This window comes from Oncorhynchus mykiss, chromosome 5, assembly GCF_057628025.1.
Source record: "Oncorhynchus mykiss isolate SJ-2025 chromosome 5, ASM5762802v1, whole genome shotgun sequence".
Taxonomy (NCBI): domain Eukaryota; kingdom Metazoa; phylum Chordata; class Actinopteri; order Salmoniformes; family Salmonidae; genus Oncorhynchus; species Oncorhynchus mykiss.
The window spans coordinates 34447597-34465581 of record NC_143026.1 but is presented as its reverse complement, the minus strand read 5'-3'; the positions used below and the strand labels follow the sequence as shown (position 1 = coordinate 34465581).

Sequence of the window (17985 nt, the reverse complement as noted above, 5' to 3'; positions counted from 1 at the left end):
TACCAGTAGACTCTCAAACTTCTTAGCCTCAGTGATGTGGATCCAGCTGTCTTTCTCAATGACTTTAATGTGCTTTACTTCATCATTGAACCTATTGGAGACAAAAGTACTGCAGTGACCGCAGAAGATTCACAGAGGTGGGAGCTGACATCGTGGGCATTAGAGGTGGACACGGGAACAGGAACACAGTGGGTCATGTGTGGAGCTTTTCATTATTACTGTGTGTAAGCCTAATATAGTTTACTTAATAGAAATCTCTACAAAATAAATTGTTATTTCCCCTCTCCTTGCTGCAGTTGCAGCCAGTCACTCAGATGCATGTGGAGACATACACAATTGCACATGTCCACAGGGCATGGTCTAACTCACTCCAATGGCATCACAAACTGTATGACAACGTCCTGGTAGTGTACACAACAAATATCCATTTCGATATGAATGTGGCTTTCACTATAAAATACGTGAAGGAATGGGGGGTTTGTTAGTGTTACTGAGAAAGATAAGTCTTCTCTGATTTTTCTTTGTTAGGGTAAATCAGGGTAAACACTAACTTGATGCTGATGGCGAACCTCTCTGCCTCAGCAGTCCTCTCTCTGATCAGGTATGTCCCACTGCTGTGGGACTTCAACAGGTTGTCAGCCTGTGTCCGCTCCATGTTGCCAGCAAACCTGACGGGACGTTGAGGGGGAACACAGGTCACTGATGGACTTTAGAAAATACATAGTAATACACTGTCCTAACATAGTAATACGCTGTCCTAACATAGTAATACACTGTCCTAACATAGTAATACGCTGTCCTAACATAGTAATACACTGTCCTAACATAGTAATACACTGTTTTAACATAGTAATACGCTGTCCTAACATAGTAATACACTGTCCTAACATAGTAATACACTGTCCTAACATAGTAATACGCTGTCCTAACATAGTAATACACTGTCCTAACGTAGTAATACGCTGTCCTAACATAGTAATGTGCTGTCCTAATGTAGTAATACACTGTCCTAACAGAGTAATACCACAGTAATACAATGTATTTACTACAGAGAAATGAGGAGAGGGGTACTTGCAAACTAGACTGAATATCACAACTTTTGAAATGTCTGTGAAGGGTCGTACCACGGGTATGCATAGTAGTCTGTTTCCCTTGAGGGCTGCCGGCTGGGGAAGGACTGGAACAAAGGCTGTGGTGACAACCACAAAATCAGCATTAGAGATTTCATAAATAGAGTCATGAGTGAGTGAATGTGTATGTGAGGGGTCCTTTACCTTGGGGTCCAAACAAGGCTTTACACAGTTGTTAGGAAAGAAGCCACTCTTCTGGGTTTGGATAAGCCTTCCCTGGGAGAGAGAGACACTAGGTGTCGATATACAACAACTGTGTTGCTATGGCTGGATGTAGGAGCACATTGGGCATGCTCATCAGAATGTGTATGTGTAACCTATAGTCACTATTTATAGGGGGGAGGGAGTGATTTTACCTCCCACCAGGTGGTGTCAGGTTCCCCCTTCAGCAGCTCGATGAAGTCGCCTGTCTGGAAGGAGAGTGGAGGCTTCCCTGGAGGAACAGGCATCCCGTGATAGTTCCTCACTGCCACCATTTTGGGACCTGGAGCCAGGATAAAATGCATACAGTTAGATGAGCTGAACACTCTTCACTTGGACTATTGAGACTGCACAGAATTCTCCATATAACATTTCAACACTTCCATCACTTGTGTTAGTATACTCAATCAGCTCTTGCATTGTAGTCTTCCACTAGAGAGCAGCAGAGAGCTGTAGCTCTACTCCACATTCCAGCCAACTTCAAGTAGGTTTGACAGCTTGAGAGCAATCTTTATCAACGTCTACTGTACATTGTAGCTCTCCTGACTGACTAACATTAATTACACTGTGCTATATGATTTCCTGTACGAACAGCATTCCTACCGGATGGCGGTAGTCCAGGTTCCTGAAAGGGGAAGGATAAACACAGCAACAGTGTCAAGATTAGGGAGCTCTAAGAGCTAATAGTATTCATGTTCTACACAACCAAACAGATTAATCAATCAGTTACCAATACAGCAACAAAATGGTAATTAATTCATCAAACAATAGATTTCATTCTTCAAAAGGTGATACATCTGAATGTCTAAGGGAGGGTGAAACACTCACTGTGTCGAGTGGATCTGAAAAAATGTGAGAGAGAAAGAGCAGATGGTCACCTAAATGGTACAACTCACTAGTTATGCATGTCCCATAGAACTGTCTGTATCTAGGGAAACTGGTCAGTAACACTTCACTTTAAGTTCCTCTTATATCTCTGTAGTACCACTGTAATGAATAAGTGTTAAGTAGAGGGTGGAGAAACCTACTTATTTTACAGATGGTGATGCACTCTAGACACTCTTTGTGCGCTCCAGTCCCACAATGGGAACAGTAATACCCCTGGTAGAATATCCCCCTGGGAGAGAGAGAGAGAGAGAGCGAGAGATAGAGAGTGAGAGATACAGAGAGAGTGAGATACAGAGAGAGAGAGAGAGCGAGAGAGAGAGAGAGAGAGAGAGAGAGAGAGAGAGAGAGAGAGTGAGATAAACAGATAGCGAGATAGAGAGAGTGAGATACACAGATAGAGAGAGTGAGATACACAGATATATATATATATATATAGAGAGAGAGAGATACACACAGAGAGAGAAATAGAGAGAGTGAGATACAGAGAGAGAGAGTGAGATACACAGAGAGAGATAGAGTGAGATACACAGAGAGAGAGATAGAGTGAGATACAGAGAGAGAAAGAGATAGAGAGAGTGAGATACACAGAGAGAGAGAGATAGTGAGATACACAGAGAGAGAGAGATATAGAGAGTGAGATACACAGAGAGATACACATTCCAAACCCTGACCAGCTAGGACAGGTCTTTATCAAAACACCACTCTGAAAAAAAATAAACAACATGCACCGTATGTGATTCTGTGCTAGTACTTTCCTAGTATACACTGTTGTTCCAAAAGCTTCAGGTTTGATTCCTGTGTGGCGCCACACTGTGTACTTGTGTTAACCCAAATAAAAGCCTTGGCTAAATAGACATGAATTCAATGTTCTGTTACTACATCCGTAAGCAGTCCACTCTTTTTTAAGTGGATTACTTCTTGCGCTATGTAAAATACAGTGTATACACTGCCATGTCCAATAGCCAACACCATACATCACAGGCTGATACACTGGGGCTACTGATGCAATTATACAGTTAGCAGCTAGTGGTAGCAGGACACTGGTCCTTTCCACAAGACGGGGAGGGAATGTAGGTCAGTGCAGCTACTATGCCGTTTTTGGGTCAATATATTGCATCAAGTATAGAGTGTAGACAGCCACTGTAACAGAGGTGGTAGTGTGGTAGTGGCAGTGATAGTGGTACGCTTCACAGCGTAGTTCTAGAGCTGCACTCACATTGTCCCTGATGAAGACGCTGGTTATTAGGTTATTACATTATTGCATCTGAGCTCCTAGAGTGTGAGGCTCTCCTTTTCTTTTCCACGTGTTCCACTCCGCTAGCCAGCACCTCGCCTAAACAGGTGTGTGTTTCCTGCGTCTCCAAATGTCCTCACATCGTCAACCTAGACGCATGCCGACTGTATTGGTTGGCTTTGGAAAAGTGTACGTGCATGTTTTAGCTGTCAGTCAAATCAAACAGGCGCAAAGGCTGACTGATTTGTCATTCAGGGAGTTTATTGAGGCTGGCAGCCTCAAAAGACTGCATAACACATTAAGTGTGTGGCATCAGTAAGTACCACTAACATCCCATTGAAAAACAGTGATGTCTTCCGTCAACAAAGCGCATGATTAGGCCACGTGAACGATCTGATGTAGGTGTACAGGTACATAAGCAGGAGTCCCTGCGGCTTTTTCCAAGTCTCACCTCAGCAGCATCTTGCAGGCTCGGCAGTTGGTGTCCTTCTCAAACGTGTGCATCTGGAAGTTGTGCTGATTGGCCGTGGCTTTCTCCGGCTTGATGTTTGACCTTCAGGATTGGAGGAAATACACATAGCGAGTTTGAAATGGATCTGATTCGTCTAAAAGATCCACGGTGATGTATATTGCTACAGTAGACCTACTACTGTACTCACATGGCCATCTCAAACTGCTCCATCCATTTCCTCTTGGTGTCCTCTGTTTTACAGAAGAACTGGAAACCCTGCTTCCCTTGCAGGTGGATCAGGTAGAAGCCATAGGACCACTGCAGAGAAAGAGAGGATGAGGAAGCGATGGAGGAAAGAAAGAAACAGAGGCATTGATGGAGAGAGTGGAGGAGAGCAGTGGTGGGGAAAGTAACCAATTGTCATATAGAAAATGACTCAAGTAAAAGTGACAGTCATCCATCAAAATACTACTTGAGTAAATGTCTAGAAGTATTTGGTTTTAAATATACTTGAGTTTCAAAAGTATAAATCATTTCAAATTCCTTTTATTAAGCAAACCAGATGGCACAATTTTTTGTTTTTTTAATTGAATAATTTACAAACAAAGCATGTGTGTTTAGTAAATCCGCCGGCGATAGTAGGGATGACCAGGAATGTTCTCTTGATAACTGTGTGAATTGGACCATTTTCCTGTTCTGCTAGCCATTCAAAATTTAACGAGTACATTTGGATGTCAGAGAAAATGTATGGAGTATAAAGTACATTATTTTCTTCAGGATTTTAAAAAATGTAACCTTTATTTAACTAGGCAAGTCAGTTAAGAACAAATTCTTATTTATAATGACGCCCTACTCCGGCCAAACCCGGACGACGCTGTGCCAATTGTGCGCCGCCCTATGGGACTCCCAATCACAGCCGGATGTGATGCAGTCTGGATTCGAACCAGGGACTGCAGTGACGCCTCTTGCACTGAGATGCAGTGTCTGAGACCACCGCCCCACTCGGGAGCCCTAAAATGTATTTAGTAAAGTAAAAGTAAACATTTTAAAAATCTATAAATAGTACAGGTACTCCAAAAAACGACTTTAAATTATTTTACTTTACACCACTGGGTGGGGACGGACTTTTGGGAGGGTTGTAACAACTTCACCTACACAATGATGTATACTAATAAAATGTCATTTTTATAACCTACACATTCCCTTTGGAGCTAACCAAGAGATACTGTTCATGCTTGGGAATGCATCTGACAAAAGCGTAAGAGAATCACATAGCCAGTGGGTGCACATGCAATCATGGCATGACCCAACACCAACCACACACACACACACACACACACACACTAGCTGCAATGAGAAGATGAGTTAAGGATTGCTTCAGCTTACCATTTTTCCACTCGACTGGTAAGCATGCAAAGAGAAACACACCAGAGAAGACCCAGTTACACATGCACACGACCACACATGCAGATTCAAAAGAATTGTTAGATTGGTGGAAAATGCACACAGCAGTATTCATTACATGTACATGTTCTTCAGAGCATAGGCTTGCACAATGCATACAGATCTGACACTTTAATGCATTACACATGAGCTCGCTTATCTGAAATTACCGTCACCGCAATTCTACCTCAAGGACACCATTTGTAATCTTTACTAAAATATTGCAGAACCTGGGCTGAGCGTGTCCCTTCAGCAGGCTGTTGAGGGAAATTGTGCGTCCCTCGTTTTAAAGTGCTCAACGCTGCTGCCTACCTTCTTCATGTCCCTGTTGTTCATGGGGTCGTCAGACATTTTGTACGACTGCAGCTCAATGATCTCCTTCAGTTCATAGCAGTAGCCTTTCCGCTTGCACACTATGACCACTTTATCAAACAGGAATATGTACCTTGGGAAACGAAGCGTAAAACACCTGTTAGTGCGCTGAACACGTGTTCTCCAATACTAAGTCTGCTTATGACCTCATTACCACATTCCCTCAGTACCACACATTCAGTAAGTCTGGCTTTCATAACGAAGCTTGACTACTCACCGGTCCTGCTTTGTTCGGTTGACTATGGAGGACACCTTGAGCTCTCCATCTATCTTTGGCCTGCCATACTCCTCCAGTTTGACCTGCTGCTTAGGCCACATACACATGCCAGTGTTAATCTGATGCTGTACATCTCGGGTTTCCCCAGTGGTCAATAAGAGTGGTAGTATAAACAGTAGGTATGGATGAGAGAGCAGCACACTGTTGTGTACTTTACTCAGTGTTATTAATTATTCATCTAACCTGGTTAAATCTCATTGAATTAAGTTTCGCCCAAGGCGCTGAACTGACTTATGATATATTAAACATCAAGATGTCCAAATGGGAAATGTGAGTGTCATTTAATTATGCTATCATAACATTGACATTCATGAGTATTCCACCTCTGACCGTATGACCCCCTTCAGAATGTGTCATTAGATCTGATATCTTGTCCGGGATACAATGGGCATACAGACGTGTAGACATATCTGAAGTAGCAGCCTGTGGCTCTCTATCCCTAAGGCTTCACTTAAAACACATATTAAGGCCATTAAAAGCCAGCTGCTGTTAGACTTAACACTGCCTTGTGCGACACACTTTAGTTTGGGATTCGTGGAGACTTAAAAAGCCTGTCTGCTCACGCTCTGGGAGAATAAATGATTTATTAGAGACATGATAATTGCAGATGAGTGGGACAGGTAAAGCGAGGGATGAGGTAAGCAGAGAGAGGAGAAAGAGAGAGAGAGAGAGAGAGAGAGAGAGAGAGAGAGAGAGAAGAAATGTTCCAGGCTGTCCACCGAGAGATGTTGAGCAACGTGTTGGGGCCAGAGGGACGGGCAACTGTTGCTCAATAAATCTCAAAAGGGTTCAAAATTTAGAAAAGTACTGTCATTTGCAGCAATCAGAGTTACTTACAAGGTTTTCGATGGAGTTCTGGAATTCACTAATCTTCTTCAAGGTTTCATTGTCTCTCTTCACTTCATTGATGTACATAGCCAGGTCCTTCAGAGACAGAGATGCATTGTTTTACACCAGTACACCAGTACATCTGAACAAAATCTATTATATCTTGCCCGGGTTAGAGCTACAATAGAACCTTTTTCCCATTGCTCCCAAGCACTCTTCTGAATGAATAGAAAAATGTCATCAATGATCATATCCGGAATAACGTCACAAACGTGCACACACACACACAAACACACACACACACACCTGCATGGCCTCCAACGCCTCCTTGAGCTGCTGTCTCTCAGGTCGGTCAGTTGAATGACTCACCAGCTCCTGTAAGAGAATGTTACATTTCATCAGCGGAGCACACTATACCAAAATACACCACACACTCCACAAAACATTGACATAACTCAGTATGACAGCCACACACCGCGGAGAGAAACAGATCAACTCCCTGTAAGTTACACTCATGTAACTTGTATGAACTCTCACTTAACACCGTCACCTCAAAATGTGTTTTACTGCATAAATACAGTGAATACTTTATGAGAAAATCTGTGCGTTTTTTCAAAAAAATATGAATGCTGCTGCAAACAATGAGGGTTATTTTAGGCCAGTACACATCTATTCTCTCTGCTTCTCAGAGGCACAGCACGAGTGGAACATATGTACGTACACAGCATGTGATCTTACAACTGACACATTCAGCTGGAGTTTTTAGGAGCGTGGGGAGATAATATGAGAGTGATGGTTTAAGATGAGTCTGTTGGTGAGTTGAGGCCTGCTGGCTGCTTCATTGAAGACAGAATGATTTGCTACAGTATACAGTATATTATGAGCTGTGTACCGTGTAATTCTGACAAAGACCAGATATGTCTTCATCACAGTGGAATCTGCAACACCCAGGTCATGAAGGAAAGATGCTAAGGCTTACACGCACGCACGCACGCGCGCACGCACACGCACACACACACACACACACACACACACACACACACACACACACACACACACACACACACACACACACACACACACACACACACACACACACACACACTATCAGTTGAATGCCCTGAGGCCACAGCATATTAATCCTTTCCCACAAAGCTATGGGAAGCAGTGAAATGGGCTGCATGTAATACGATTACAGCATGGCTGATTTGAACACAGTTTCTCTTCTCTTGAAGTCCTGCAGGCCATTCAGCCAGTCAGTCAGTCAGTCAGTCCAGTCTGAGTTGAAAAACCACTCACTGCAGTCCACCCATCCTCACCTGCCATGAACTCTGCTCACCTCTACTATCTCCATACCCATGTCACCGACTAAACCCACCTCATTCATTATTGAGCTGGCTAGTTAATTCATTGTGTTTTGAATCAGATAGCCTGACCAGCTTGTTTTTACTAACATGACTACTATGGGTTCCTGGAAGAAGGCTCCATTGGGTCCCTGTGCGTACTGGCCACACAGTCTGCATGTTTAATCCATGTGGGTGGGCATAGAGACCCAGAGACACAGGGCTTTGTAGAGGAATGGGATAAGGGGGAAACAGAGTGACACCAAGATGTGTACTGAGTGGGCACTCGAGTGAGATTGATCCTTAAAACACCTAGCATATTCAACAGCTACACCAAGAAAAATACCTGTCATATTCAACAGCTACACCAAGAAAAATACCTACCATATTCAACAGCTATACCAAGAAAAACACCTAGAATATTCAACAGCTACACCAAGAAAACACCTAGAATATTCAACAGCTACACCAAGAAAACACCTAGAATATTCAACAGCTATACCAAGAAAAACACCTAGAATATTCAACAGCTACACCAAGAAAAACACCTAGAATATTCAACAGCTACACCAAGAAAAACACCTAGAATATTCAACAGCTACACCAAGAAAAACACCTAGAATATTCAACAGCTACACCAAGAAAAACACCTAGAATATTCAACAGCTATACCAAGAAAAACACCTAGAATATTCAACAGCTACACCAAGTAAAACACCTAGAATATTCAACAGCTATACCAAGAAAAACACCTAGAATATTCAACAGCTACACCAAGAAAACACCTAGAATATTCAACAGCTATACCAAGAAAAACACCTAGAATATTCAACAGCTACACCAAGAAAAACACCTAGAATATTCAACAGCTATACCAAGAAAAACACCTAGAATATTCAACAGCTATACCAAGAAAACACCTAGAATATTCAACAGCTATACCAAGAAAAACACCTAGAATATTCAACAGCTATACCAAGAAAACACCTAGAATATTCAACAGCTATACCAAGAAAAACACCTAGAATATTCAACAGCTACACCAAGAAAACACCTAGAATATTCAACAGCTATACCAAGAAAAACACCTAGAATATTCAACAGCTACACCAAGAAAAACACCTAGAATATTCAACAGCTATACCAAGAAAAACACCTAGAATATTCAACAGCTATACCAAGAAAAACACCTAGAATATTCAACAGCTATACCAAGAAAAACACCTAGAATATTCAACAGCTACACCAAGTAAAACACCTAGAATATTCAACAGCTATACCAAGAAAACACCTAGAATATTCAACAGCTACACCAAGTAAAACACCTAGAATATTCAACAGCTATACCAAGAAAAACACCTACCATATTCAACAGCTACACCAAGAAAATCTCATGATGTTCATATTGTCTTGAAAAATGTCTGGCTGGCATAAGTTGTAATGTAAACCAGCAAAAAAATGTTTTACCTCTTTCAAACATAATTCGTAAAAATCAAAATAACTTCACAGATCTTCATTGTAAAGGGTTTAAACACGGTTTCCCAAGCGTGTTCATGAACCATAAACATTTAATGAACATGCACCTGTGGAACGGTCATTAAGACACTAACAGCTTATAGACAGTAGGCAATTAAGAGGCATTTCTATTGACACCAAAACAAAGATACACAGGGTCCCTGCTCATCTGCGTGAACGTGCCTTAGGTACATCCAAACATCACACCTGCGGGACAGATACAGGATGGGAACAACAACTGCCCGAGTTACACCAGGAATGCACAATCCCTCCATCATTGCTCAGACTGTTCGCAATAGGCTGAGAGAGGCTGGACTGAGGGCTTGTAGGCCTGTTGTAAGACAGGTCCTCACCAGACATCACCGGCAACAACGTCGCCTATGGGCACAAACCCACCGTCACTGGACCAGACAGGACTGGCAAAAAGTGTTCTTCACTGTCTCACCAGGGGTGATGGTCCGATTTGTGTTTATCGTCGAAGGAATGAGCGTTACACCGAGGCCTGTACTCTGGAGCGCGATCGATTTGGAGGTGGAGGGTCCGTCATGGTCTGGGGCGGTGTGTCACAGCATCATCGGACTGAGCTTGTTGTTATTGCAGGCAATCTCAACGCTGTGCGTTACAGGGAAGACATCCTCCTCCGTCATGTGGTACCCTTCCTGCAGGCAATTCCTGACATGACCCTCCAACATGACAATGCCACCAGCCATACTGCTCGTTCTGTGTGTGATTTCCTGCAAAACAGGAATGTCAGTGTTCTGCCATTGGCAGCAAAGAGCCCGAATCTCAATCCTATTGAGCACGTCTGGGACCTGTTGGATCAGAGGGGAGGGCTAGGGCCATTCCCCCCAGAAATGTCAGAGATCTTGCAGGTGCCTTGGTGGAAGAGTGGGGTAACATCTAACAGCAAGAACTGGCAAATCTGGTGTAGTCCATGACGAGGAGATGCACTACAGTACTTAATGCAGCTGGTGGCCACACCAGATACTGACAGTTACTTTTGATTTTGACCCCCCCTTTGTTCAGGTACACATTATTCAATTTCTGTTAGTCACATGTCTGTGGAACTTCTTCAGTTTATGTCTCAGTTGTTGAATATTGTTACGTTCATACAAATATTTACACATGTTAAGTTTGCTGAAAATATACGCAGTTGACAGTGAGAAGACGTTTCTTTTTTTGCTGAGTTTAGGTTTGCGATGCACCTTACCTTAAGTAGGAGGTGGTACTTGAGAACCCGCTGCATGGGCACTACCAGCAGGTCCTGGAGCTTGAACTTGCCCTCTTGCACCTTCATAGTGCACTCCTACAACAACAACAAGAAACATCATACATTTCACAGTTCATAACTACAACAGCAGCCAAAGTGTACACATTCTGATACTGTAATACACATTCTGTAATTTCACACTATCACTACACCACTTTGCTACAGTTGTGCCTTCCAACAACAGTATCAACAGCGTATTAAAAGGTATCAAATCCCTGTCTGTCCTTACCCCTTAGTGAACATCTACATCAGGACATTCATACTGATATGGATATTCCTTTACTGTATGAGTAATAAAGAACACATTCGTCCCTCTGTCTGAATAATAGCCATAACAATCTCCTTTTTTATTAAGAAAAACAACAAGCCATACAGCTGCATTGTAATGCATTGAGACAGACCATGAGCCATCGTAACCCAGTAGATGCTGAATGCTGATGTCTCTCTCTCTCTCTTGAATGGATGACTCTGATCCTTATCCAATTCAAATCAAAACACATTTTATTTGTCACATATACATGGTTAGCAGATGTTAATGCGAGTGTAGCGAAATGCTTGTGCTTCTAGTTCCAACAATGCAGTAATAACCAACGAGTAATCTAACCTAACACGTTTTGTTTGCCCCAGTGATGCGTTGTGCAGACCTCACTACCCTCTGGAGAGCCTTATGGCTGTGCGCGAAGCAGTTGCCGTACCAGGCGGTGATACAGCCCGACAGGATGTTCTCGATTGTGCATCTGTAAAAGTTTGTTAGTGCTTTTGGTGACAAGTCAAATTTCTTCAGCCTCCTGAGGTTGAAGAGGCACTGCTGTGCCTTCTTCACCACGCTGTCTGTGTGGGTGGACCAATTCAGTTTGTCTGTAATGTGCACTCCGAGGTACTTAAAATGTACTACCCTCTCCACTACTGTCCCGTCAATGTGGATAGGGGGGTGCTCCCTCTGCTGTTTCCTGAAGTCCACGATCATCTCCTTTGTTTTGTTGACATTGAGTGTGAGGTTATTTTCCTGACATCACACTCCGAGGACCCTCACTTCCTCCCTGTAGGCCGTCTCGTCGTTGTTGATAATCAAGCCCACCACTGTAGTGTCGTCTGACTTGACGCCTCCAATTTCATGATTAAGTTGGAGGCGTGCATGGCCACACAGTCGTGGGTGAACAGCAAGTACAGGAGAGGGCTCAGAACGCACCCTTGTGGGGCAGCAGTGTTGAGGATCAGCGGGGTGGGGATGTTGTTACCTACCCTCACCACCTGGGGGCGGTCCTTCAGGAAGTCCAGTACCTGGTTGCATAGGGCGGGGTCGAGACCCAGGTTCTCGAGCTTGATGACGAGTTTGGAGGGTACTATGGTGTTAAATGCTGAGCTGTAGTCGATGAACAGCATTCTCACATAGGTATTCCTCTTGTCCAGAAGGGTTAGGGCAGTGTGCAGTGTGGTTGCGATTGTCTGTGGACCTATTGGGGCGGTAATTGGAGTGGGTCTAGGGTGTCAGGTAGGGTGGAGGTGATATGGTCCTTGACTAGTCTCTCAAAGCACTTCATGATGATGTAAGAAAGTGCTATGGGCAGTAGTCATTTAGCTCAGTTACCTTAGCATTCTTGGGAACAGGAACAATGGTGGCCCTCTTGAAGCATGTGGGAACAGCAGACTGGGATAAGGATTGTTTGAATATGTCCATAAACACACCAGCCAGCTGGTCTGCGCAAGCTCTGAGGATGCGACTGGGGATGCTGTCTGGGCCTGCAGCCTTGCGAGGGTTAACACATTTAAATGTTTTACTCACATTGGCTGCAGTGAAGGAGAGTCCACATGTTTTGGTAGCGGGTGTCAGTGGCACTGCATTGTCCTCAAAGCGAGCAAAGAAGGTGTTTAGTCCGTCTGGGAGCAAGACATCCTGTTACCCGACGGGGCTGGTTTTCTTTTTGTAATCCGTGATTGACTGTAGACCCTGCCACATACCTCTTGTGTCTGAGCCATTGAATTGCGACTCTACTTTGTCTCTATACTGATGCTTAGCTTGTTTGATTGCCTTGTGGAGGAAATAGCTACACTGTTTGTATTCGGTCATGTTTCCGGTCACCTTGCCCTGGTTAAAAGCAGTGGTTCACGCTTTCAGTTTTGTGTGAATGCTGCCATCAATCCACGGTTTCTGGTTTGGGAATGTTTTAATAGTTGCTGTGGGTACGAAATCGCTGATGCACTTGCTAATAAACTCACACACTGAATCAGCGTATTCGTCAATGTTGTTGTTTGACGCAGTGCGGAACATATCCCAATCCACGTGATCGAAGCAATCTTGAAGCGTGGAATCAGATTGGTCGGACCAGTGTTGAACAGACCTGAGCGTGGGAGCTTCCTGTTGTAGTCTCTGTCTATAGGCTGGGAGCAACAAAATGTAGTCGTGGTCAGCTTTTCCAAAAGGAGGGCGGGGGAGGGCATTATATGCGTTGTGGAAGTTAAAATAACAATGATCCATGGTTTTACCAGCCCTGGTAGCACAATCAATATGCGGATAGAATTTAGGGAGTCTTCTTTTCAGATTAGCCTTGTTAAAATCCCCAGCTACAATGAATGCAGGCTCAGGATATGTGGTTTCCAGTTTACATAGAGTCAAATAAAGTTCATTCAGGGCCGTCGATGTGTCTGCTTGGGGGGGAATATATGCGGCTGTGATTATAATCGAAGAGAATTCTCTTGGTAGATAATGCGGTCGACATTTGATTGTGAGGAATTCTAAGTCAGGTGAACAGAAGGACTTGAGTTCCTGTATGTTGTAATGATGACACCACGTCTCGTTAATCATAAGGCATACCCCCGCGCCCCTCTTCTTACCAGAAAGATGCTTGTTTCTGTCGGCGCGATGCGTGAAGAAACCAGCTGGCTGTACCGACTCCAATAGCGTGTCTCGAGTGAGCAATGTTTCAGTGAAGCAAAGAATGTTACAGTCTCTTATGTCTCTCTTGAATGCTACCCATTTCATCAACCTTGTTGTCAAGAGAATGGACATTGGCGAGTAGTATGCTCAGGAGCGGGTACGCGACGTGCCAGTCTCAGGAACCTAACCAGAAGACCGCTGTGCCTGCCCCTTTTACGGCGACGTTGTTTTGGTTTGCCGGCTGGGATCTGATCCATTGTCCTGGGTGGTGGGCAAAACACAGGATCCGCTTCGGGAAAGTCGTAGAGTATTGGAAGCTATTTTGTAAATGACATCGCCGAAGTCAAAGATCGGTAGGATAGTCAGTTTTACAAGGGTATGTTTGGCGGCGTGAGAGAATGAGGCTTTGTTGCGAAATAGGAAGCCGATTGTAGATTTTATTTTGATTTGGAGATGTTTAATATGAGTCTGGAAGGAGAGTTTACAGTCTAGCCAGACACCTAGTTATTTGTACTTGTCCACATATTCTAACTTAGAACCGTCCAGAGTAGTGATGCTAGTCGGGCGGGCGGGTAGCGAACAGTTGAAAAGCATGCATTTGGTTATACTAGCATTTAAGAGCAGTTGGAGACCACGGGAGGAGTGTTGTATGGCATTGAAGCTTGTTTGGAGGTTACTTAACACAGTGTCCAAGAAAGGGCCAGATGTATACAGAATGGTGTCGTCTACGTAAAGGTGGATCAGGGAATCACCCGCAGCAAGAGCGACATCGTTGATATATTCAGAGAAAATAGAGACTGCCAGAGGTCCGGACAACAGGCCCTCCGATTTGACACACTGAACTCTGTCTGAGAAGTAGTTGGTGAACCAGGCGAGGCAGTCATTTGAGAAACCAAGCCTATTGAGTCTGCCAATAAGAATACAATGATTGACACAGTCGAAAGCCTTGGCCAGGTCAATGAAGACAGCTGCACAGTACTGTCTTTTATCGATGGCGGTTATGATATTGTTTAGGACCTTGAGCGTGGCCGAGGTGCACCCGTGACCAGCTCGGAAACCGGATTGCACAGCGGAGAAGGTACGGTGGGATTCAAAATGGTCAGTGATCTGTTTATTGACTTGGCTTTCGAAGACTTTAGAAAGGCAGGGCAGGATGGATATCGGTCTATAACAGTTTGGGTCTAGAGTGTCACCCCCTTTGAAGAGGGGGATGACCGCAGCAGCTTTTAGATTGATGAGGCAAAACATTTATTTAATCAATTTTAGAATAAGGCTGTAACGTAGCAACATGTGGAAAAGGGAATGCACTGTAAACTACAGTAATAGAGCTGGGTCAACCCAGCAACATGGCTTGGCCAGCAGTGGACCACGATTTGGACCAGCTGGGGATTCCATTTTTAATCAGATCTTTCACTGCAGACCATTGGTGTTTGTCCAACTGCAGTACAGTAGCTTTAGATGGAAGCCAAACTATCATAGTAAAATGTCATGATTCAAAACACCATGGCAGGTTGTGAATCAACTTTGCGCCAATTTTGAGCAGATGCCAGATGGGTGGTAAGGGAGGGGGAGGGATATGTGTGTTTGTGTGGTTACTGTACCTCAACTTTCATCTTAACGTCCTCTCGCGTGGCGATGAGCTCATCCAGTATCTTCTGGGCATTCTCCATGTGGCTGCAGTACTGGCCGTAGATCAACAATCTGTATATGAACACATCACTGTATTATTACTAGCATACACTGAGTGTACAAAACATTAGAAACAACTGCTCTTTCCATGACAGACTGACCAGGTGAATCCAGGTGAAAGCTATGATCCCTTATTGATGTCACCTGTTAAATCCACTTCAATCAGTGTCGATGAAGGGGAGGAGACAGGTTAAAGAAGGACTGTTAAGCTTTAAGACAATTGAGACATGGACTACGTATGTGTGCCATTCAGAGGGTGAATGGACAAGACAGAAGATTTAAGTGCCTTTGAACGGGGTATGGTAGTAGGTGCCAGGCACACCAGTTTGTGTCAAGAACTGCAACGCTACTGGGTTTTTGACGCTCAACAATTTCCCATGTGTTTCAAGAGCATTGGAGTCAACAAGGGCCCGCATCCCTACGGAACACTTTCAACACTTTGTAGACCATGCCCTTATGAATTGAGGCTGTTCTGAGGGCAAAAGGGAGTACATCTCAATATTAAGATGGTGTTCTTAATATTTTGTACACTCAGTGTATATTCTATTATAGGGTTCCTGCAAAGGGTTCCCAATATCAAAGGGTACACAGATCATCATATTGCAATATGCTGTTGACTCTTAGGACCAGTTCAGTACCAAATAACCCATGGGGCACTTGACACTAAGGAGGAGTAAGCCATACTAATAGCTTTAGATTAAACATAATTACAACAGTATTAAACAGTTCGGTGGGTGACCCATTTGCCACCATAGGAAGCCGATGTAAAAGGAACATATGAATAGATTTCATATGGGCATGACTACTGTACATATGAATATATTGTATTAATAAGTAATACATTAACTCGAAACCCAGGGCAATCTTTTGAAGAATACACGCCTCTACCCAATAAGTCATAATCATAGTATAACCACAGTACACTAATGAAAGATAGTGATTATAATAAATTGCTTTGAAGAGTTCTCAGGCAGAAAGCCTATTAATTTGGGCCAGTGAGGATATGAAGGGCACATTCACAACGGGCCCCTGACACAGATCACTTCATCTTGGAACTAGTTCAAAGTTATCTTGACTAGAGGATGGCACCACGCGTGGCACAGATTCCTCTCTCTCTCTTATTTTTCAAAGTAGGGCATTGTCACGACTGGCAGTGCCAAACCCCTCTGACGCTTTTGGCAAAGTCTCTTAATCTTCAGCAGAGCAGAGTTTTCATTTCTAAAGTCTAAGGATGTCTCTGACATATCCTTGACATGTACAAGAGCACTGCTCCAGAGAGCTGGGAGATGTGTCCAAAACTCAGCAAGAGAGCAGGAGCACAGTATGGCAGAAAAAGCACATTTCTCTTAGAAAATCTCTTTAAACATAGTTGGGTTTCTTCTTCTTTCAATTCAATTACCACAATAATTCACTAAGCTGTTTAGCACTTCACAACTCTTCACTTAATCTTGAAGTTAGAGCATAAGTCACTAACAGAGTGCTTTGATAACAGTCACTACCCCAGCTCTCAAAGCTAAACTCATCTCCTTCCTAAGCCTCTTACATGGACAAACCCACTAACACCTGCAGACTGCACAAACCCCATTACAATGCTTACCAACTTATCTGACCTCTGCCTACTGTACATTCACAACATGACTAGATCCCCATAGGTAGGGATGAGTCATCCAGTGGCCAACTATCCGGATGGCTCTCTCCATCCCTAAACCCCATTAATGACTGGCCTAGACTGACCTCCACTGTGAAGCTCCCTGCCTGGGTCTGGTCCAAAGACAACGTGGTCTGGGGCTAACAAGGACCTGATTAGGGCCTGATCCACAGCCAGGGAGATCGCTCCTCTCCTTAAGGAGGAGAATTGGAATAAGATTAATGGCTGCCTTGCTCAATTATGAGCCAGGCAGGCAGCGGCAGTCAGATTCAGCAGCAGGCAGCAGCATAACGAGGGTACAGGGCAGGTGTCAGCCACCCGCTTTAATAACACGTGTCACAGACTTAATTGAACATGAAGGTCTTATTTTATGAGGCCATTTCAGGAGCGGGATGTTTAAGGTGGAGCGACTGGTGGGGAAAGTGATATTGTGATCAGAGTACGAGGCAATGGATTAGACACCCACTGAGACTAGACACAAGGTCTTGAATCCTTATCGATTGGTTATATTACAGCTTGGTAATATACAGGGTATGTTTATACGTGACAATGGATAAAGGAAGAGCGAGTGAGATGACACAAACAAACATACAGACAGACAGAAAGAGCAGACAGAGATATAAGAGAGAGAGAGACAGACAGACAGCAGGAGAGATTGGGGGAAAAGGGTGGCACGAGAAAACAGAGAAATAAAAAGACAAAATAATATAAAGTGTAGGCTACATGAGAGAAAAAGAGCTCAGCTGGATGGGGTTAGGCAGTGTTCACAGCATGGTTCCATGGAGCCTCTGTAGTGTGTCTGGGACAGTACCTCTGTGCCT

The 17985-nt window shown here is 43.8% G+C and overlaps 1 protein-coding gene across 10 annotated transcripts in view; it reads right to left on the bottom strand.

Moving 5' to 3' along the window:
• LOC110523649 (guanine nucleotide exchange factor VAV2) overlaps positions 1-17985 on the bottom strand; it is a 236066-nt gene that overhangs the window by 5164 nt on the left and 212917 nt on the right. For 5 of the 10 annotated variants that reach the window (XM_036977312.2, XM_090234586.1, XM_090234582.1 and 2 more), the window contains exons 9-25: positions 15429-15528; positions 10893-10988; positions 7131-7199; positions 6834-6920; positions 5937-6025; positions 5660-5792; positions 5291-5305; positions 4113-4222; positions 3905-4006; positions 2360-2448; positions 2160-2173; positions 1935-1956; positions 1487-1614; positions 1275-1346; positions 1125-1189; positions 552-668; positions 4-91 (exon numbers count right to left, since the gene is read on the bottom strand). In XM_036977312.2, coding sequence (XP_036833207.1) covers positions 4-91; positions 552-668; positions 1125-1189; positions 1275-1346; positions 1487-1614; positions 1935-1956; positions 2160-2173; positions 2360-2448; positions 3905-4006; positions 4113-4222; positions 5291-5305; positions 5660-5792; positions 5937-6025; positions 6834-6920; positions 7131-7199; positions 10893-10988; positions 15429-15528 — 1396 coding nt within the window. The remainder of the gene's footprint in view (positions 1-3; positions 92-551; positions 669-1124; positions 1190-1274; positions 1347-1486; positions 1615-1934; positions 1957-2159; positions 2174-2359; positions 2449-3904; positions 4007-4112; positions 4223-5290; positions 5306-5659; positions 5793-5936; positions 6026-6833; positions 6921-7130; positions 7200-10892; positions 10989-15428; positions 15529-17985) is intronic. The other 5 variants (XM_090234581.1, XM_090234583.1, XM_090234584.1 and 2 more) reach the window with 3 other exon arrangements.